Genomic DNA, 23207 nt, shown 5'->3' on the forward strand with positions numbered 1-23207 from the left:
ACAATGATGAAAAGGATTATTGAATGTACTCATGGACATCCACTAAAGGATAGAAAAATCCATCATGATACAATGGTTCCATGTACATCTTGCTCTCTTGGAAAATTGATAACTAGACCCTCACCACTTAAGGTTGAGAAAGAATCACCAATGTTTCTTGAAAGAATTCAAGGTGATATATGTGGACCAATTCATCCACCATGTGGACCATTTAGATATTTCATGGTTCTAATAGACGCATCTAGCAGATGGTCTCATGTTTGTCTGTTATCAAGCCGTAATGTGGCATTTGCAAAATTTCTTGCCCAAATTATTAAATTGAGAGCTCATTTTCCTGATTACACCATTAAAAGGGTGAGACTTGATAATGCTGGTGAATTTACATCTCAAGCATTTAATGACTATTGCATGTCTATAGGAATTGTTGTTGAACATTCTGTTGCTCATGTGCATACACAAAATGGTTTAGCCGAGTCATTGATTAAACGTTTACAGTTAATCGCTAGACCATTGATAATGAGAACAAAACTCCCTGTATCTATATGGGGTCATGCAATTTTACATGCTGCTGCATTGATTCGCATCAGACCAAGTGCAAGTCATAAATATTCCCCCCTACAACTTGCTTTTGGTCAAGAGCCAAATATTTCCCATCTTAGAACATTTGGTTGTGCAGTGTATGTTCCAATTGCGACACCACAACGTACAAAAATGGGTCCTCAAAGGAGGTTGGGAATATATGTTGGATATGAAACATCTTCAATATTAAGGTATATTGAACCTATGACAGGTGACGTTTTTACAGCACGTTTTGCTGATTGTCATTTTAATGAAACATTGTTCCCTAGATTAGGGGGAGAAATGAAAAATAAAGAAAATGATGTTTCATGGTGTGAACCTCAATTAAAGTATCTTGATCCTCGCACAAAAGAATGCGAGACAGAAGTTCAAAAGATAATGCATATACAAGAACTTGCAAATCAATTGCCTGATGCATTTACAGATACAAAAACGGTGACAAAATCATATATACCAGCAGTAAATACTCCAGCTCGAATTGAAATTCCAAAAGCTGGCAATAACGTCACTCATGAATCTTTGCCACGTCAGAAACGTGGAAGACCAATCGGTTCAAAGGATAAAAATCCTCGAAAAAGAAAATCAGCTGATAATGAAGTAAAAGAAAGTGTTCAAGAAGAACCACAAATCAGTACTCCTACTGCAGAGGAGATTGATGATGTCAATACAGAAATTGCAATCAATTATGCATATTCAAAAATATTATGGAACCGAAATGAAATGAAAAATCTTGATGAGAAATTTTCATTTAATGTTGCATATGACATCATGAATAATGATGATGATCCAGAACCAACATCTATGGTTGAATGTCAAAATAGACATGATTGGGCTCAATGGAAAGAAGCAATACGAGCTGAATTAGAATCACTCAATAAAAGAAAAGTTTTCGGATCCATCATTCTCACTCCTAAAGATGTGAAACCTGTAGGATACAGATGGATTTTTGTCCGAAAAAGAAATGAGAAAAATGAAGTTACAAGGTATAAAGCTAGACTTGTAGCTCAAGGTTTTTCTCAAAGACCGGGAATTGATTATGAAGAAACTTATTCTCCTGTTATGGATGCAATTACTTTTAGGTACTTAATCAGTCTGGCAGTTTCTAAAAATTTAGAAATGCATCTCATGGATGTTGTGACTGCTTATCTATATGGATCACTTGATAGTGATATATATATGAAGATACCTGAAGGATTTAAGGTACCAGAAGCATCAAATGCAAAACCCAAAGAAATGTATTCGATTAAATTACAAAGATCTTTATATGGGTTAAAACAATCGGGACGTATGTGGTATAACCGATTAAGTGATTACTTGATAAGCAAAGGGTATACAAATAATCTTACTTGCCCTTGTGTTTTCATTAAGAAAACAACATCCGGATATGTGATCATAGCTGTTTATGTTAATGATCTTAACATCATAGGTACAAATAAAGAGATCCATGAAGCCATTCAACTTCTAAAGAAAGAATTTGAAATGAAAGATCTCGGAAAAACCAAGTATTGCCTTGGTTTACAAATTGAGCATATGCCTAATGGTTTACTTGTACATCAAACAACATATACTGAAAAGATTTTGAAACGTTTCAATATGGACAAGGCAAAACTATTAAGTACTCCTATGGTTGTTAGATCACTCAATGTTGAAGCTGATCCATTTCGTCCATGTGAAGATCAAGAAGACATTCTTGGACCAGAAGTACCATATCTTAGTGCAATTGGAGCTCTTATGTATCTTACAAATTGTACAAGACCTGACATTTCTTTTGCAGTTAATTTGTTGGCAAGGTTCAGCTCTGCTCCTACCAAAAGACACTGGAATGGGATCAAACACATATTTCGATACCTTCGAGGAACTACTGATTTAGGATTATTTTATTCTAACGAATCAAAACAAGATTTGGTTGGTTATGCAGATGCAGGTTATTTATCTGATCCACATAAAGCTAAATCTCAAACTGGATATGTATTCCTAAATGGAGGTACTGCAATATCATGGCGTTCTCAAAAACAAACACTTGTTGCTACATCGTCAAATCATGCCGAAGTGATTGCATTACATGAAGCTACTCGAGAATGTTTTTGGTTGAGATCAATGACACAACTCATTACTGATTCTTGTGGACTAGAACGCGATAAAAGTCCAACAACTATCTATGAAGATAATGCAGCTTGCATAGCACAGATGAAAGAAGGGTATATCAAAAGTGACCGAACAAAACACATACCACCTAGATTCTTCTCATACACTCAAAATCTCATTAAGGACAACCAGATTGAAATGAGATATGTGCAATCTAGCAAAAACTCTGCTGATCTTTTCACGAAAGCACTTCCAACTGCTATTTTCAGAACACACGTTCATAACATTGGCATGAGACATGTTCAAAAGATGTAACAGCTGAAGCGATGTCTACTTGAGGGGGAGTCAATTCCATGCTGCACTCTTTTTCCCTTAGCTAAAGTTTTTTCCCACTGGGTTTTCTTTAGCAAGGTTTTTAACGAGGCAGTAATTTATAGTTGATCTTCAACAAAATAAAATTGCTATCCAAGGGGGAGTGTTATAATAATAATAATAATATAGATATGGATAGTCAATTTTGGTGTATACATATAGTCAATTTTGGTACACAAAGTATGTATTTTTATATTGAGATTTTAGGCTATAAATACTCATGAATGCAAGCATTAAACTTGCACCATTTCTCACACTTACAAAGTGTTTCTTTCTTTCTCTCCATTATCATCTTTGTTCTTACACTTCATTATTAGTATTCTAAATCAAGAATCAAATCACTAAAGGTAGTTATAAGCCTACTGAATTATAACATCAAGAATCAAACCACTAAAGGTAGTTATAAGCCTACTGAATTATAACATCAAGAATCAAACCACTAAAGGTAGTTATAAGCCTACTGAATTATAACATCAATCTTTTAATTTCATTTCATATTAAAATTTAGTCCGATATTCATTTTAACCGATTTTATAGGAATTTTTAAATCCGACTTTGACCAACTAAATTTGATTTTGACACATTGACAGATGTTCAAATTGATTATTCGAATTATGAAAAATCATTTCGGCAGGTTTCTATAAAGGAGTAATCGGCATTAATTGGGTTACTTTTACAACACTAGCACTCTAGCAGTACTTGAATTTTGTCATGGAAACGTTAGATAAGTAATTTATAACATTAATAAGTTAAAAAAACTGTTAATTCAAACACTCTAAATACTAAGATATAATCAATTTTGCCAATAAAAAAGGCATCTTCAACTGTGATCAAGAAGATCCCTACTAGATCCCTCTAATCAACACACTGATAAACAAGAGTCTGGTAGTAAAAATACAAGCCTGAGGCTCGTATATCAGGTACAAACAAAACGACCCATACAATATAGTATACAGCGTAATCGTTACACTTAAACCATCGACTAATTAGTGTAATAAATAATAAATCTTGATGATAAACAAGAGACCTAAACCGAAAGAGACCCCATGTACCCAGGCAATCTAACATGAATATTTGACAATAACTTATGCTTCACTTTGCACAACAAAAAAATTGAGTCTAATCAGAAATACCGGTACATATCAGTGGAAATTGCATCGTTCCAACATCGGATGACTGTAATCAACATATTTCTCCCATAAAGCCTTGTACTTTTCCATTGCAATTTTCAACCATGGCTTCGAATTGCCATTATAGTGCAGCACAGCTCCATTTTCAATCACCTGAGGATCCACATTCGTGTAACCCAAACCTAGAACATGCCAGCTGGCATCCAAAGGCTCCGTTAATCCATAAAACGTAAGAAGTCCAGGTGGCAGCGTACCAAGCTTCCATAGCGTCCGGTCAACATTCTTTTCTTGCCAATAATGGTAAATCCCAGTAACATTCCTTTTCCTCCACTCGACTAAATCGAAAACATTCATCCCAAAAGCCCACCCACAAGCATCGGGATCAAAATGCGATCGTATAAGCGGGTGAGAGTAGTTTAAGTACTTGTGGTATCTATGAAACGTCTCCATACATGTTTCGACTGCACCATTTACATTACCCTTTAAATCTACAATAAAAAGACCCGCGAGATCCTTTTGAACCACAACATCATCATCAAGAAACACGAGTTTCTTCAGTGAAGGAAAAACTTCCGGAATGTAAAACCGTAAATGGTTCAACATCGATAGATATTTAGGATTTCTGAACTTGATTGGCGTTTTCCCATTATCGTTATTTCCCGAAAAATAATAATTTTGGGTATCGGAGTCTTGTAACTGTTTAAGAACAGGGACGTAAGACGCGTTTAACCAAGTGAAATCTTCAAACTTTTGAACGTCAACTGTGACCCCACGAAAACTGTTCATTGTAAACCATGCTTTCATGGCTGCATAGTTGACTTCATCCGTTACAAGATGGAACACTAGTCGATCGGGATTTCGAGAATTCGATGCTGACGAATTTACCACAACTGAAGTAGCAAGAATGTTGTCTGAGAAAACACAGAAATGATACATATTGTTGTCTTTTAATTTCGTGCTGATTTGCTTATTATTAAGGGCTTTTTTCTGTAGATCTGTTCGTTTGAACCATTCGGTTGTTAAACGGACACCAAGACAGTATAGGCTTTTTGGTACTTCTTCGGCAGCTATTTGTCCGTACTTATTACTTTTATCGGTTACAGAACTCATCTGTTCTTCAAGATCTTGGATTCGGGCTTTTAGTCTCATGATCATGGTTGAACTATCGTAATGGAGTTGTTGGGCTTGAAAAAGCAAAAGGGCCATGTCCCGAATAGCAGTTTCTGATTCTCGAAGTGTTAACGGAGATCGTCTTAAGGCTGCATTCGAAAGAAGGATCTGGGAGTTACGAATTTGGGCACTTAGCTCCCATGCAAATTGGAGGTTGTTGCTTTCTTTTGAAATCACAACATATGCTTTTGCTAGTGATATTTGATCGTTGAGTTGTCGTGCGATTGAGTCCGGACTCAACATTTCAGCTGTCACGTTAAGACCCTCCATCGATTTATTATTCATATACGAACTCTGCATTGACCAATTTAAAGTGTGAATGTTACAAGAATTCTTCACCATTTTAACAAGAATATTGTGTCATCATATAAATACACAGGCTTTAGAACTTAATTACACGAAAACTAGAAGATTAAACACACAATGATAGGTAGATAAAAAATTACAAATGACTATTAACACGTTCATTGGGAATTTGGGACTTTAGTTGGGAAACATATTAATTGGTCTGTTTACTCGGAGATTAAGTTAATAAGATCCCAATTTCTAAATCATAAAACAGTTTCGAACCACTTAACTTGTAGCTCCGTATTGGGAATAATTATGAACTACTTAACAATTAGCTCCACATTGAAGTATAGGTTGAGACTTTGTTAGATATTACTTGACAAATATAAATTATTAATTATTGGGTAAATTACTGTCATGATATAGGGCACATTTTACAACGGCGATTCAGAATGAGCCTATCCTCTCCATACACAGTTTTATGGACCTAGCGAACCGCAATCTAGTACCAGATCAATCTGAGTTCAATGTGACCATGGTTCTAACACAGTTTGAAACAATCAGCATGAGAGATCATGTTGACAACTTACAAGTTGTTAATTACAATTTGAGACTCACCACTTACTAAAATTAAGGCCCCACTATTTTACGTTCCTCTCACAACAGTTCATACAATGACCTCATGTTGATTTTATCATAAGCGGATCTATATCTGTTCTAATAGTATTCGGTATCAATATTAGAAAAAAAGGAATATACAAGAAGGTCTACCAGGAAGTCATACAGACGCAATAAAAACACATACAGGCCAAGGATCCTGTAAGAAAATATCTAAATTAAGAAAAGTAGGAACACTCAGTTCTTTAAATTCGAATCATATAATAGACAAATATATAAAACTGCATACTTATATCAGTAATTTTTACATTAACATTTTTTAATATACGTACGCACGTAGATGCATAAATATGGCGGATACACATTTTCATAAAAGATAAAAAATCAATCGTATATGCAAAGATTCCACATTTAAGCAAGAGGAATAGAGATGCAGAAGTCAAAAAGTGTGATTTCGCTGAATCAATGCTTTAAAATGTTAATGAGATTAAAAACCGATGCTTCCTACTATGGAACATGCGTTAGCATTATATCATTCCTACAAGTGAAAAGGCTCTCCTGGTATTAAACACTTCTATACATATATAAATGTATAAACTATGTTCGACTTACATGATTCGAGTTTTAACACTTAAATGCTTAGTTTGAGAAGTGTTCTTCAATAACAAGCATATCATAAAGATATGAAAAGATAATCAAGTACTATATATTAAAAACATGCACCCGAAGTAACATTTCGTAGTTCTAATTACACATTTTTTTTAAAAAAAAAGGGAAAACCACTAATGAGGATCACTCCACCTTGTATATGGAGCTTCAACAGTCTTAAAAGAAGCATCTAGATTAAAAAAAGCTTCTAGGTAAACAGCTAAATGATGCAGATATGCAGATGAATATACACTTATTATATCAAGATAAATAAATAAATGTCCATTTCTTGCTTAACACTTAATTCTAAATGCAGTTTTCACACATGTAATACAAAACAGTTACTCCATATATTATAATTTATAATAATTCACTATATACAACAATCCTAATCCTAATATAATAACAAAATACTAATAATTACTTAAAATATACATATAGTTTGAATTTACCTTCGATAAAACGGATCTGGATCTAGGTTGTGTTGATTCTCGACTTAATAAAATGATCAACATTAAAACCACTAATCCACATAAAGTTAACCAAATCACATTCGGAAACCGCCGTCTAACTTGCCGCCGGAACTCCGGCCGTTGTCTTCTCATATTTACGAGCCCTAAAATTACATCCAATCACTAACAACTAACAATATGAAATTAAATCGATCAATAATTAAAGTGATTTAAAGCTAGGGTTTGGAGAATTAATTCGAATAGAGATTGATGTGAAAAATACGAATTTAGGGTTTTATGATTGAGAATATTGGGGCTATTTTAAGTTAGGCATCAGCCACTGAATATTAATCAGTGTTGAAGCAAACACCAGCATAGCAGTGGTCGAGACTCGATCTAGTTTGAGCTGATTGTTAAGTTTGGAGTGATTTTCAAGAATAGTCCCTCAAGTATTTCTTAATTTAATTTTTTGTCTTTCAAATTTTTTGTTTATAATTTATTTACGTTAACTATAAGTTAAGGAATACGGAGTATTTGTTAACTTGGGTCCAACTTCTTTGTTTGAAAAATATTGTGGCTACATCCGTTCAAGATCGAAGCTGAGTCGAGTACCAGAAATTATGAGTTTAGCTTGTTTAATAATTACTTGACATAAGATGTCTAAAACTTGTTGGAAATTTTGGATAAAATAAATGGTTTTTACCAAACTTTGGACACATATTAATATATGATAATGTAATACATATTAGTAACTATTTAGTGGATTTTGTAGTCCTTGACGAGGACTTTAAAACGAGCTAAAGTGTGTCCAAAACGAATAGAATGTGAATGAGATATCGAGTCTCAATGTTGTGTGTTTGATACAAAAATATGGAAATCTAGTAGGATGCATCTTGTCCCACATAGGAGTGGAGATAAACTTATGAGAGGTATATAAGTTCTTATCTCCAAACCTATGTCAAGACCTTATGCCATATTTTACTCTAGCACCTACTCTCGCGCAAGGGGGGGGGGGGGGGGTGCAAAATAAACTTGGGATTTCCTGTGATCCAATGGGCGTGCCCGCACGAATGCAGCTCCGAAAATCCGGGCCCGTGCGAGGCCGGTTTTTGTACTACGTTTTTTTTGTCACTTGGTTATGGAGTAATTGCAGATACACATGTTTTCCAACTTGGTTTCCACTGTTGACTTTGTGAGTCAGATCCACTTCATACTGATGTGGATACCAGTAGTAAGTTGCAAGTGTGAAATACTGATGTGGATACCAACAGTAAGGCTGCAACTTTGTGCTATAAAATTGGAAACTAGCCTGCAGAAAAAAAAACACACAACAGATGACCTGCAGCACACACAACAGAAACCTGCAATCCGAACCCGTTTTCATCTCAGCTTCACGTTCCGGCTTCTTTTCAGGCAAGTGTTAAGTCCGGCAGTACGCTGCTTCGAACCGGTGTACCCTGGGAACAGACGTCGAATCTGTTTAAGGGGATTGTGTCAAACACAAGCCCGGTTCAACCCGTCACCTCGGTTTGATCGTATTTATATTCAGTTTTACGTTTCAACTTATTGTTAACTTTATAGTTATATTGCAATGCATTTATACGTTTACAGTTCCATACAGACATAATTGCTAACAATCTTAAACAGATCCGATTTCACGAAAATTAAATAATTGTTCTTGTGAAACTCAAACTGCAACCTATGATATCATATCTGTACTACTGCATATGTTTTAAAGTTTCGTTTTAAAATATGTATTGCTTGTGGCCAAACATATAAGTCGACTCCTATATATTAAATGATGTGATATACACAGACATTCATGATATTTATTTATAACAATCATTTACATCAGACCTTTAAAATATATTTAAATATCTATTTGTCATCTATCTTTGAATTATATTCTTCCATAAATATTAGTTACCACTTGCTGAATATATAATTATGAATCGTATATGCTATTTCATGTCTAAACTTAACATGAAATACACATCGTAAAAAAGTTGTGTGGAAATAAAATTACTTTCATTCGTGATTATTAATTTGGTTTACGACTTCTTTTCAGAATGAATACTCAGTCGAACCCGGATTCCACTACCGTTGCTGCTACAAATACTGGTGCGACAGTATCGATCCCGAGCTCCTCCACTGTTAACGCTACTGTTGCGACAGTTGCACCACTACCGAATGCGGTAGTTTCTCATGCTGAGAAACCTGAAAAGTTCACTGGTGTGGACTTTAAACGTTGGCAGCAAAAGATGCTCTTTTATCTGACAACGTTGAACCTTGCGAGGGTCTTAACAGAAACCGCTCCCCAACTTGTTGCTGGGGATGTTCAAACTGTGAGCGCGGTTGAGGCATGGAAACATTTGGATTACCTGTGCCGGAACTATGTCTTGAATAGTTTGGAGAATTCTCTCTATAACGTGTACTGCACAATAAAGCCTGCCAAAGAATTATGGGAGTCTTTAGAGCGAAAGTACAAGACTGAAGATGCTGGTACCAAGAAATGGGTAGTAGCTAAATTCTTGGACTTTAAGATGGTTGACTCAAAGACTGTTATGAGTCAAATCCAAGAATTACAAGTCATTATTCATGACATATATGCGGAAAAAATGATAATCAGTGAAAGTTTCCAAGTTGCAGCTATGATTGAGAAACTGCCACCAAGCTGGGTTGATTTCAAAAATTATTTGAAACATAAGCGAAAGGAAATGACCGTTGAAGACCTTGTGGTCCGTCTTCGTATTGAGGAAGACAACAAAGTTGCTCTTAAAAGAAGCATTACCCATGTTTCAGCAAAGGTTAATATTGTTGAACACGGTCAATCCTCAAAAGGTAGCAACCGCAAATGGAAGACTGAGAAGAGTAACAAGGGAAAAGGGTTCAAGTTTGGACCTAAAGGAGGTGTTGCCAAGAAGAAAAAGTTCTCTGGAAAATGCTTTAATTGTGACCAGCCAGGTCATCGTGCTGATCAGTGCACTAAGCCAAAGAAATATACTTCTAAACAAGCTAACATGGTTGATGATGCTGACAACCTGGTTGCTATGATTTCTGACCTCAGTATTATGATTTCCGAGGTTAATCTGGTTGGTTCTAATACCAGAGAGTGGTGGGTTGATACTGGGGCTACCCGTCATGTGTGTGCTGATAAGAGCCTCTTTAACACTTTCAAAGAGGTTACTAGTGAAGATAAGCTGTTTATGGGAAACTCGGCTACTGCTGATATCAAGGGTGAAGGAAATGTGATCCTGAAAATGACCTCTGGAAAAGAACTTACTTTGACTAATGTGTTGTATGTTCCTGAGATTCGTAAGAATCTTGTGTCTGGGTGGTTATTGAATAAGTTTGGCTTTAGACTAGTGTTTGAGTCTGATAAGGTCGTGTTGACCAAAAGTGGTGTTTATGTTGGTAAGGGTTATGCCCTTAATGGCATGTTTAAGCTAAATGCAATGGTTATTAACACTGAAGCTAATAAAACAAGTACTACTTCTGTTTATTTTCTTGAGTCTTCTAATGTGTGGCATGGTAGACTAGGTCATGTTAATTTTAATTCCATTCGTCGCTTAATTAAATTAAATTGCATACCAACGTTACACATTGACTCAAACTATAAATGTAAAACATGTGTAGAAGCCAAATTAACAAGATCGTCCTTCAAATCGGTTGAACGAATAACCGAACCCCTTGATATGATTCACACTGATGTGTGTGATTTAAAATCCATTCCAACAAGGAATGGTAACAAGTACTTCATTACATTTATCGATGATAGCACGAAGTATTGTTATGTTTACTTATTGAAAAGTAAAGATGAAGCAATTGAGAAATTTATTGCTTATAAAAATGAAGTTGAGAATCAACTTGAACGGAAAATCAAGGTTGTCCGCAGTGATAGAGGTGGCGAATATGTTGCACCTTTTGCTGAATTTTGTGCGCAAAATGGCATTAGACATGAATTCACTGCACCTTACTCACCCCAATCAAATGGCACTGCTGAAAGAAAGAATAGAACCTTGAAAGAAATGGTGAATGCCATGTTGGTGAGTTCAGGTATAAGCCAGTCAATGTGGGGGGATGCCATCCTATCGGCAAACTATCTTTTAAATAAGATACCCCAAAAGAAAAGGAATGAAACCCCATACGAGTTATGGTGGAAAAGAAAACCATCATATGAGTATCTCAAAGTGTGGGGGTGCCTAGCAAAGGTAGTTGTTCCACTACCTAAGGCACAAAGGATAGGGTCAAAGACTGTTGACTGCATATTTATTGGATATGCTGAACACAGTACGGCTTATCGGTTCCTTGTGCATGAATCCAAGATTTCGGATATACATAAAGGTTCGATCATGGAATCGAGAAATGCTTCGTTCTTTGAAAATGTATTTCCGTGCATTGCGAATGAACATGTTGAAGTTGAGACACCTCATAAAAAAGTTCATGAGGAACTAGTAGAATCTGAGGAAGAAGAGCTTGAGCTGAGACGAAGCAAAAGAGCAAGGACAGAAAAATCATTCGGTCCTGATTTTCACACTTACATGGTTGAAAATGAACCTACAACTTACCGTGAAGCGGTGTCTTCCTCTGAAGGACCTCAATGGAAGGAGGCCATTAAAAGTGAAATAGATTCTATTTTACAAAACCATACTTGGGAGTTAGTGGATCTTCCTCCGGGATGCAAGCCACTAGGTTATCGATGGATCTTCAAGAAGAAGTTGAAGCCAGATGGTACCATTGATAAGTATAAGGCAAGGTTGGTGATCAAAGGTTATAGACAACGAGAAGGTCTAGATTACTTTGATACATATTCGCCGGTAACGCGAATAACCTCAATCAGGTTGGTACTTGCCATTGCCGCCATTAGAAACTTGGAAGTACATCAAATGGATGTGAAAACCGCTTTCCTAAATGGAAATCTCGAAGAAGAGATTTACATGGAACAACCCGCGGGGTTTAAAGCGCCTGGACAAGAAAGGAAAGTTTGTAAACTCGTTAAGTCCTTGTATGGACTAAAACAAGCTCCCAAACAATGGCACCAGAAGTTTGATCATGTCATGCTTGATTTAGGATTTAAGATCAATGAATGTGACAAGTGTGTTTATGTGAAAGACACACCAGATGGATATGTTATCCTTTGTCTATATGTAGATGATATGCTCATTGCTGGTAGTAATGAGAAGATGATTAAATCTACAAAAGACATGTTAAAATCGAAGTTTGACATGAAAGACATGGGTTTGGCAGATGTGATATTGGGGATAAAAATCACACGAACCCATAGTGGACTTGTTCTAAGTCAAACCCATTATGTGGATAAAATTCTTGAGAAGTTCAATGCAAATGACTCTAATGTAGCTAGAACTGCCATTGACACGAGTCAACATCTAGCTAAGAACAGAGGAGAACCTGTTAACCAATTAGAGTACTCAAGAATTGTTGGCAGCTTAATGTATCTACTGAGTTGTACTCGACCCGACTTAGCATATGCTGTAAGCAAGCTAAGTAGATACACGAGTAATCCAAGTACGTCTCACTGGAGGTGTATGACAAGGTTACTTCGGTACTTAAGATACACTAGGGATTACGGGCTGCATTATAACAGATATCCTGCAGTGATTGAAGGTCATTGTGATGCAAACTGGATATCTGATACAAATGATTCCAGAGCGACAAGTGGATATGTATTCACACTTGGAGGTGCTGCTATATCGTGGAAATCGTCTAAACAAACGGTTATTGCTAGATCTACGATGGAATCAGAATTCATCGCTTTAGATAAAGCTGGTGAAGAAGCAGAATGGCTACGTCAATTCGTTGAAGATATACCAAGATGGCCTAAGCCGGTGTCGGCCATAAGTATACATTGTGATAGCCAATCGGCGATTGGTAGAGCTCATAGCACAATGTATAATGGTAAGAATAGACATATACGGCGTAGACATAATACAGTACGACAACTAATCTCTACAGGAATTATCACTATTGACTATGTGAGGTCAAAGGATAATATTGCGGATCCGCTGACAAAAGGCTTAAGCAGAGAGTTAGTGTATAAGTCGTGCGTGGGAATGGGACTAAAGCCCATGAAAGGCTAAGTTTATATGAAGGAAAACCTAACTCAGTTGACTGGAGATCCCAAGATCTGAGTTCAATAGGACAACCTACTTGTATGAACTAGCGAAGTCACTGTGGGGGAGTTAATTACTAAACTAGCAACCCCTACACCTTTTAAAGGGAGTTTACTAATTAAGAGTAGACTTCCTAGTCCATTCCTAAAAGTGACAAGTAAGAGGATAAGCATATGGCTTTTAATGATTCAACTGAAATAACCATGCGTGGTTAATCAGTAGCCACGCTGTGGTGAATCACCTATGTGAGAGAGAAGTGGGGTCGCTTCGAAGGGTATTGTTGGGGCATAATATTTGATAAGCTCTCGCAGAACCAGGCGAATGTTCATGACCATAACGAACATAACTATGAGGACTTGACTTTGTCAGGGAGAATCTTGTGTGAAGCGTATTGTCGCCTACACAAACGGCAGACGAGTTCAAAGACATCGCCGTCTACTCTGAGCCAGTAGACTAAGTGCGTTTCATAAGCGAAGGTTCAAAGGGTAACACCTACCTATCGTATGCAAGATTCAACTGCTGAAATTTAATCGGAAAATTGTTGTTTCTGAGATCGATCTCCATTCATGTGGGGGATTGTTGGAAATTTTGGATAAAATAAATGGTTTTTACCAAACTTTGGACACATATTAATATATTATAATGTAATACATATTAGTAACTATTTAGTGGATTTTGTAGTCCTTGACGAGGACTTTAAAACGAGCTAAAGTGTGTCCAAAACGAATAGAATGTGAATGAGATATCGAGTCTCAATGTTGTGTGTTTGATACAAAAATATGGAAATCTAGTAGGATGCATCTTGTCCCACATAGGAGTGGAGATAAACTTATGAGAGGTATATAAGTTCTTATCTCCAAACCTATGTCAAGACCTTATGCCATATTTTACTCTAGCACCTACTCTCGCGCAGGGGGGGGGGGGTGCAAAATAAACTTGGGATTTCCTGTGATCCAATGGGCGTGCCCGCACGACCTGCGGACACGAATGCAGCTCCGAAAATCCGGGCCCGTGCGAGGCCGGTTTTTGTACTACGTTTTTTTTGTCACTTGGTTATGGAGTAATTGCAGATACACATGTTTTCCAACTTGGTTTCCACTGTTGACTTTGTGAGTCAGATCCACTTCATACTGATGTGGATACCAGTAGTAAGTTGCAAGTGTGAAATACTGATGTGGATACCAACAGTAAGGCTGCAACTTTGTGCTATAAAATTGGAAACTAGCCTGCAGAAAAAAAACACACAACAGATGACCTGCAGCACACACAACAGAAACCTGCAATCCGAACCCGTTTTCATCTCAGCTTCACGTTCCGGCTTCTTTTCAGGCAAGTGTTAAGTCCGGCAGTACGCTGCTTCGAACCGGTGTACCCTGGGAACAGACGTCGAATCTGTTTAAGGGGATTGTGTCAAACACAAGCCCGGTTCAACCCGTCACCTCGGTTTGATCGTATTTATATTCAGTTTTACGTTTCAACTTATTGTTAACTTTATAGTTATATTGCAATGCATTTATACGTTTACAGTTCCATACAGACATAATTGCTAACAAAACTCAAGTAAATCTTAAAAGTTGTATTTAGGTTACTAATATTATTTGCCTTGTTGCCTCTACATTCTTTGTAACTTTTTCTTGGTTTATTAGAGCATTTCCATCGGTGGGTGTGGTTCATCCGTTATTGCCATCGCCATTCACCACACCAATAACATTGTTTGGCCATTGGTGTATTATCCAATTTTAGTGATAAAAGATGTGGTTGGAAAGCATATTAAATAATGAAACCATGTGCTTTAAATTGTTAAATTTGGTTGTACATTGTACGCTAATATTTGTAATATGATTAAGTAAATTAATTTAATGGTTGAAGAAGAGTGTCGCAGATGATATTGATTAGTTATTCTTTGATAGAAGAAAGTGCTAATATGACGTTGATTTAACAGTCTAGAATAAAGTTAATAGTTTTATATGATTTGCATGAATAAATAGTTTACTAATGTCAAACTCAAAATTACCGGTTTTTTGTTACTTAAATGCAAATAATTATCAATTTCAAGTTGCTCATTTATCTACTCGAGTGCGATGAATTTAGAGATCACATAAGTTGGTATAATGTTAAAATATAGCTTTGAATCCTACTATATACATTTATGTAAAGTTTTAAAATTACAAAATCCTAGATTTTAAGGTATTTGATTCGTTAAACTAGATTGGCTCATTATTTAAACAAATGGTTTAATGCTAATTTTGTACCGCTGCTTCGTTCTTTTCGACTTCAAGATGAGGGTCGACATTTCTTTCATTCCATCATGAAAAACACTTTTGGACGACTACTCAAATCGTGCAACGGATGTCTGCTTCAATCCTGCAACGAATGTTTGCTTCTGCTTCAATCCTGCATTTGCATAGTTATTCTAATCTAATCTCCGAAATGACATTACATCTTAAGTGTTGAGGACTTAGTATTGATTTATGAGAATAATGCTTCTGTAAAGATGGAATAATGTATTTTAATAGCTATTGTTCAAGCTCAAATATATTATCAAATTCGAATTTGAGTTCAACAATATCGAGGTTGAAAAGCTGTTAATTGCTGGATTCGTTAACAGATGTAACAATAGTTGAGAAGGGAGGGTAGTTTGGTTCATTTCATATTATGTTTACAGCCCCACTTTTTGAGTCTAGGACACTCATATTTTGGTAAGTCCGTAATAACCAAATGGGCTCCCAAATAACACATGTAACAATAGCTTGAAAAGTTTTTTGAACTTGGGTCCCGAAAATAACCAAATGGACCCATATAGTATACCTATGTTTTGATGCCAAAATTGTACTCAAAATTATTGTAACTTATATATAGGACGAAAAAGGACTCAAAATTATTTACCCAATCTCTACCATAAACTCATTTGAAGGCCAGAATGGTTAGTTAAGAATATAGATGAAAAAAAGACCCTTAACCATCGAATCCAATCCATAAATGAAAAGAAGTACAAGAACGATCGGTGGAACAAGTGCCTCATTCAAAACGCTCGGAACTAAATGGTTGCCCAAACGATCACATTTTGTGTTTTAAAGTACATTAAATTAAATTCGAGAACGTTTAATTGTTATGTCAAACAATGCAAAAATAAGTCAAGGAAGAGATGATAAAAAGATTAATGATTTAATTAAAATGTCTCCTCCTAAGTCAAGCTTTAGAGTTCCTCGTGAAGTCGATGCAAGTTTGACAACAACAGTCAGTAAAACGACAGATACCGCAACCAAAACAAACACAGGATGTACAACCTTTGCATGTAGTTGACCGAACACAACCTCTATATACTCTACGACTACCTCTTTCTTCTTCATCATCACATGTTATTCTGAAACAGACAAGCAAATGGTAAAACATATACCTTTTTACGTTACAAGATAATGAGCAACCGCTACACCGTATGGATTATAATATAAATACAGAATACGGATAGCAAGAGTAGTGTATAAAGATATCAAATGTGCTAATCAACTACAAATAAAACCTATGGGTCAATTTTGACCCATTTACTTATGTACGGGTTAAACTGTTTTATACGGAGTATTAATTTTATTATATCTTTTATTCATTTAAGGAAAATTGATTATTATTGAAATCATAAAATATGTAATTACATTCTGATCATAATTGACACCAAACTTTTGATCAAAAAGTGTTTCAACAAAAATCCAACCTGCCAATTTCTATATAAACTTAAACTATTTTACCAATTAAGAAACCCGCTCAATTTGCCACCTCAACCAGAGAGTGTTCGTTTAAATAATGGCGCCGAAGATCTTTTAAATGTTTCAGAAATAAGAATATAAAATATAATTTAACAAGAATAAGGGTTCAAGAAATACTTGTCAAAAGGCATTTTATAGCACTTCCAATCATCATCAATAAAAGCGTCATGATAAGCCCGACACTCCTCTTCTGTACGGAGATGAAACCTACGGAGTTTACTGCATTTCGTGCATCTAACAAACTCATCTCGATGACAAACTCGGCCATTTTGGGATTTGTTGGGTGTTTTAGTCAAAGCTCGATTATAGTACTTGAGAAGTGCAGTTTTTGATAAAGGAACCTTTTCTCCATCAACAATCACCCAAATGTTATTCTTCCATTTCCTTGCTGTTTCCCTACCCGAATGCTTCTCAAACGCCGCTGGGCTCAATTTGTCTAAACATTAATTATACAATAACAACTTGTCAATAACAAAAAATATGATAGAGAACACATACTATTAAAGCTAAAATCTAAGGCAATCAATAAACATCCACCAATGTAGCTCAATAATGCATTTTAAAACCACCTCAAATACATACAGAGACTGATTGAGGGATGCATATGAATGTTTTGTCACCCTCAAGTGAGCCAATTGCCCAATTTCAACTCAACGTCAGAGCCAACACGCTAACAGATAAACCAACTTTATTTTTTTTTTCTTTGCCAAAATAACGAATACTACTAAAAAAGGAACCTTCATCGAATGATGAAAGTCCCAAACAATTACAAACAAAACAACTCGCAAAGGCTCGAAACAAGTAAGCGTCACACAACCGGCGATAACTCCAACCGAACCCAACCGAGCTACTACACGCTCAGGGGCGACTTTAGGTTGTAACCCGTGGGGTCACGGGACACCACTAGTTTAAAATTTTGATGTAGAAAATACTCTTTAAATTGTATAGGACGCCACAAAACTTAACTATAGGATCCCATATATTTTAAGAATTTATACTTTTTCCTTTAAATTGTATAGAACACCACAAAATTAACTATTCGGATCACATATATTTCTCGAATTTGTAGTTTCTTGTAGTTAAATAACCACTAAAATAACATTAAAATATAATTAATACTTAAAAAAAAAAATCGGGATCCCATTAAGTTCTGATCCTAGAATCGCCACTGTACACGCTAAAAATTAAAGTTAGCAATATAAGAGACAAACAAACAAAGATTACTTGAAATGAAAAAAGTACAAAAATAAGACTAGTAACGAACAAAGCTAAACTTCAAAACCCACATGGAGACATGAACGTTCAACCATTTTCGGAGGATCTTTTTCCGTTTCTTTCATCCAGACGGTTAGTGATACCGTCTACTTTTTCTATGTGTCGACCTTTGCCCTTCCCCAACTATTACTGACACCTGCTAGGCTAGGTAGGCTTTAAGCTCACATCTTTAAAAGTAACATTTTGGTTAACACCAACATATAGGTCAAAGGCATTATGAGAAAATAAATTCTAAAAAACAACACAAATTTGATGTTGTCACGTGAAGGGTAAGGTAAATAACAGTATCTCTGAACAATCGCCGAATCCATGATTCTCAAACTCTGCAGTGACCAAACATCATGTAACATCACTCTCACCCTCAACCATTAAACTCACAATTTGCTTCAAAAAGACTACATTTTCTAACTTTATACAAAAACATCATACATACACAAGAACATAATATTCTTCAAAAGCACATTGTATCTATGCATCAAATTTCACAAATTGTTACTTGTAATAAAATATATACGTAGAGGTGTAATGTATCTATAACATTCTTTATTTTAAATTTTGGTAAAAACAAATATAAGTCACATGTTCGGATGTTTTTTTTTTTTTTTTTTTTTTTTTTTTTTGATGCATATGGTCAATGCAAACACATTTATTATATGAAATTTGAATGCATATATCACACACAATTATCAAATATATCAAAAATAACATTAATTATAAAGACAAGTTAACATGCATAAGTAAAAAAGGATGGAAAATATATAGATTGACCTTCTGGACAACCAGGGGTACAATCGCAGGTGATTTGAAGATCACCATTAAGAAACACCTTTAGGGTACCAACAGCATCACCATAGCAGTAACTAGTACACCCGCACGTGACCGCCACGTGATCAACGCCACCAAACTTCAACCCACACATCTCTTTCACCTCTTGTTCGGTAAACATTGCGGAATCACCTTCCACGTGTACCACCGCCACGCTGTCACTGTCTCCCGTACCATTTGCCATCTATCTTTTATTTTTATCCCAATAACAACAAACTTAACGCTTTTGTTATTAAGTTTTTATATTATATATATATATATAATTATAATTATATTATATATATTATATTATAATATAATATAATAGTTAAGAAAATCAAATCTAACAATGACGCATTTTCAAGATCTGCAGATCGAAGAGAAGAAAAGATAGATATATAGAGGTAGATGATGTACAAAGCAAAGCAAAAGGCTTTTTGAACTGTGTGTATATATTTAAGAGTATATTTTCGACGTGTTATTATTTTTCGGAGATTTAAAAAGTTTAGAGTATTATATTCTGGTTTTGTAATGATATGTACTGTGTGCAGTTGAGGTAGTATACTAGTATTTGGAATTTGTAATGTGGAAATGAAAAATAAACAAACTGATTGTAATGTGGAAATGAAAAATTTAGCAAACTGAGATTGCAAAAAATGTAGATATTGGAGAGGGGCTTAAAGTATAAATAAAACCAAGTTTTGTGATGTCATAGATTGACTTTTGGAAGGGTAAAATACTTGCATTACATGGACATGACCAATACAGTTTGTGCTGAATCCGATATCCAATAGTGAGATTCACATAATCTATGTATTGTACTTGCATTTTGTGTGTATGTTTTTGCACGGAGTATTATCATAATCTATGAATAATGTGGGGTTTAAAGAAATTTACTACTCCGTATTATTTAATTTTTTAGTTCGACTACCGTGTATAAACAAGATCCATATGATGATATCGATGTGGACTAAATGCTTAAGGCCACCATCAATATGTTCGTTGATCGTGACCTCAAAAAAGTTGTAGGTTACCGTCGATGAGGACTGGTATGTAAACCTTGTAGAACGAATGAAGGTGTTGATTGAATACGTAACTCGACTGTCGGTTTAATTCAACAAAGTGTGCTACGTAATCATGGTTGTTGTTACGGGGGTTTAGGGTTGTATTTATACGCAAACCTTAATTCTAGAATCATCTAAGATCATGTTAATCCTTTTCATTACTAACTTTCCGAGTATTGGATATAATTATGGAAAGAATCTTATCCTTGGTGACAAGGAATTAATAACCGACCTGGGGCGGTCCCCATGCCATCCGCATGCCGCATGACAACCGCATGCCGCATGACAACCGCGCGCAAAGGTAGACTTGGTCAACGATTCTGCAACAAATGCACATTGACTTTTATATATATTCCATGTGAAATAGCGCAATTACATGCGTGAATTCTGCGACTGCGGATATGCGCATGATTAAGTCCCTAAGTTCGGTGTTATGCGCTTTAAAGCGCATGACATTTAACTCTAGAAAATAATATAAAAAAATCTCTTCTAAAAATAAAAGATTTCTAAAAAATGGTAAGTATTAATTGTCTTGCTCGCAGATTTATGTTGCATTAAATACCCGTCGGGACATCATGGAAGACAACGATATGACATAAAATGTTGACGTATGTAGAGCGTGAATCCACGCACAATTATTTGAAGGAACTTGCGTTTTGCTAACGCTAATGCCAATTTTCAATGATCAGTGTCTCAGATTTGTCACACGTGACGATCAAGATTAAAAGCTATGTAACATCAACCATTTTTCTTCTACTATAAATACGTGTATGCCTTCATTCTTGAAATATTTACTAAATTCTTCCTCAAAAATTCATCGCCACCACTTTGATCATAACTTCCGGCAACTACTTTCGACGACTAGAATTAATCTCCGATCAAATCATGTTAGTTTACATTGCCTCTAGCAATTCAGTTCCTATTTAAACACATTTATTCCTTCTGTTAGTTAAGATTCAAATCATAATATTCAAAAGTTAATCACTTTATTTTGATGATGACACACAAGAAGTAAGTAGTTAATCATATGTACGACGACATGAGTTCATGAGCCTAAACTATCTCTAGCAAAAGACCAATACATAAGTAATTATCTTGGTAAAAAAAAAGGCTACACAGCTGAACTACGGTCGACCGTGAAACCAACCGTGTGTGTCCTGTACCAACGAGTTCAAGTTTTTCTAAAACTGTAAATCTACGTGTAACAACCCAAACCAAACCACCATCGAACCTGCGGAAAATATCAAAAAAAAAATTTTTTTTTGTTTGTTCAGCAACTGGCGCAGACCCCGCGCGGCGCGCCGATCTGGTCTGTCCAAAAAGTCTTGAAACGTGAAAAAGATTGGCCACTTCCCGACATAATTAGACAAAACACTTTTAACAACATATTCAAATATGTACAACTAACACTTTTCAAACCTAAAATAAGTTTTACAAAGCGGGGCCCACATCGGCCGTTTTACGAGTTTAATACATAACGAGAGTTTCGAACGCAAAAGTTTAAATACCAAACGACCCTACGAGCATGGTGTTTGGGGTTAAACTACATAAGTCTCGGTCAATCCCCAAAAGCTAATATCTCCAAAAGCGTCCCCTAACACGACGGGATCTCTACTCCGAACAAACGCCCTTACCTTTGTCCATACCTGAGCCTATAAAAAGGTAAACAACGAGAGGGTAAGCAAAGCTTAGTGAATGCAATAATTACACATACATATATATAACTCATCTATTTGCAATCACATTCACCAAATACCTCATACGAACTTGTAACTCAATTAGCATGTCATCGTACCCAAAACACTTAAACAAGTCGTACATTAACACAAAACCGCATTAGCATATACTCAACACAATGTATATATATATATATATATATATATATATATATATATATATATATATATATATATATATATATATATATATATATATATATATAAACAATATGCTAAATAATCGACAATCTCAATATGGTTAACCATAAATGCTATGGTGCTACCGCCTCGTGGTTCACACCATACGCAATTGAGTCATACTCTTTTATAGTGCTACCGGCTCGTGGTTCACACTCGATGCTACCGGCTCGTGGTTCACATCTTATTTTATAGTGCTACCGGCTCGTGGTTCATACTCGATGCTACCAGCTCGTGGTTCACATCTTATTTTATAGTGCTACCGGCTCGTGGTTCACACTCGATGCTACCGGCTCGTGGTTCACATCTTATCGCACACATGTTATGGCACTACCAGCTCGATGTTTCATACCATAACACCCACAAATAAACGTGTCATATACACATACGTATAACTGCACCACTCACCTCAAAATCTCTTGTGAAAGATAATCAAGCTCGGAAATCTTCAATGTAACGTACCTATTACATTATACATAATATCAATCACAAACTTAAGTTGGTCAACCAACTAAAACTCCATTCTAGTGTTATCTTGACCCATGGTGCAATTTCGACCCATTTACACCCTTAACCCTAATATTTGGGTTACATCCCCAAAACCCTAATCATTAGCCAAGTTAGGTTTAAAACGCATTTCAACACAAGGTTTATGCATTACACAACAACATTAACTAACTTAGGTCCATTTAGACCCATTTGACCAAATTAAGGTCAACACACCCATTTCGGGTCATCCACCAACCCACACAAAGCCCATTTACTTATCTCTAGGTGTGCTAGTAATTAACTAACTAATTTAAGCTCATAAACATCAATTAATACTTTGAAAAATCCTAGTTAATCATCTTTAGGTCTACATGACCCAAATTCACCCAAAACACCCAATTTACTAACAAAGTGGGTTTTAAGTT

At 35.8% G+C, this 23207-nt stretch overlaps 2 protein-coding genes across 2 annotated transcripts; both read right to left on the bottom strand.

The window, feature by feature from the left end:
* Nucleotides 1-3909: 3909 nt before the first annotated feature.
* Nucleotides 3910-7693, bottom strand: LOC139846591 (probable galacturonosyltransferase 10). The gene is made up of 2 exons (XM_071836068.1): nucleotides 7343-7693; nucleotides 3910-5630 (listed from the first exon to the last, which is right to left on the bottom strand). The coding sequence occupies exons 1-2, from the start codon at nucleotides 7493-7495 to the stop codon at nucleotides 4179-4181; spliced, it is 1605 nt and encodes a 534-aa protein (XP_071692169.1). The 5' UTR covers nucleotides 7496-7693; the 3' UTR covers nucleotides 3910-4178.
* An 8969-nt stretch (nucleotides 7694-16662) lies between these two features.
* LOC139849485 (protein ULTRAPETALA 1-like) lies at nucleotides 16663-19518 on the bottom strand. Its single transcript, XM_071839140.1, has 3 exons — nucleotides 19278-19518; nucleotides 17352-17670; nucleotides 16663-16837 (listed from the first exon to the last, which is right to left on the bottom strand). Exons 1-3 carry the CDS (start codon nucleotides 19516-19518, stop codon nucleotides 16663-16665), a joined length of 735 nt encoding a protein of 244 aa, XP_071695241.1.
* Nucleotides 19519-23207: the final 3689 nt, after the last annotated feature.

The sequence above is a fragment of the Rutidosis leptorrhynchoides genome, chromosome 5, assembly GCF_046630445.1.
Source record: "Rutidosis leptorrhynchoides isolate AG116_Rl617_1_P2 chromosome 5, CSIRO_AGI_Rlap_v1, whole genome shotgun sequence".
Classification (NCBI taxonomy): Eukaryota; Viridiplantae; Streptophyta; class Magnoliopsida; order Asterales; family Asteraceae; genus Rutidosis; species Rutidosis leptorrhynchoides.

Bases quoted from the DNA above. Each gene is read 5' to 3' on its own strand.
- LOC139846591 (XM_071836068.1), bottom strand. From the start codon at position 7,495: ATGAGAAGACAACGGCCGGAGTTCCGGCGGCAAGTTAGACGGCGGTTT. The intron at 5,631-7,342 runs GTAAATTCAAAC...TGGTCAATGCAG, and splicing joins CCAGATCCGTTTTATCGAAG to AGTTCGTATATGAATAATAA.
- LOC139849485 (XM_071839140.1), bottom strand. From the start codon at position 19,518: ATGGCAAATGGTACGGGAGACAGTGACAGCGTGGCGGTGGTACACGTG. The intron at 17,671-19,277 runs GTCAATCTATAT...ATTAATGTTTAG, and splicing joins TACCCCTGGTTGTCCAGAAG to ACAAATTGAGCCCAGCGGCG. The intron at 16,838-17,351 runs GTATTTCTTGAA...TGTCTGTTTCAG, and splicing joins TATAAAATGCCTTTTGACAA to AATAACATGTGATGATGAAG.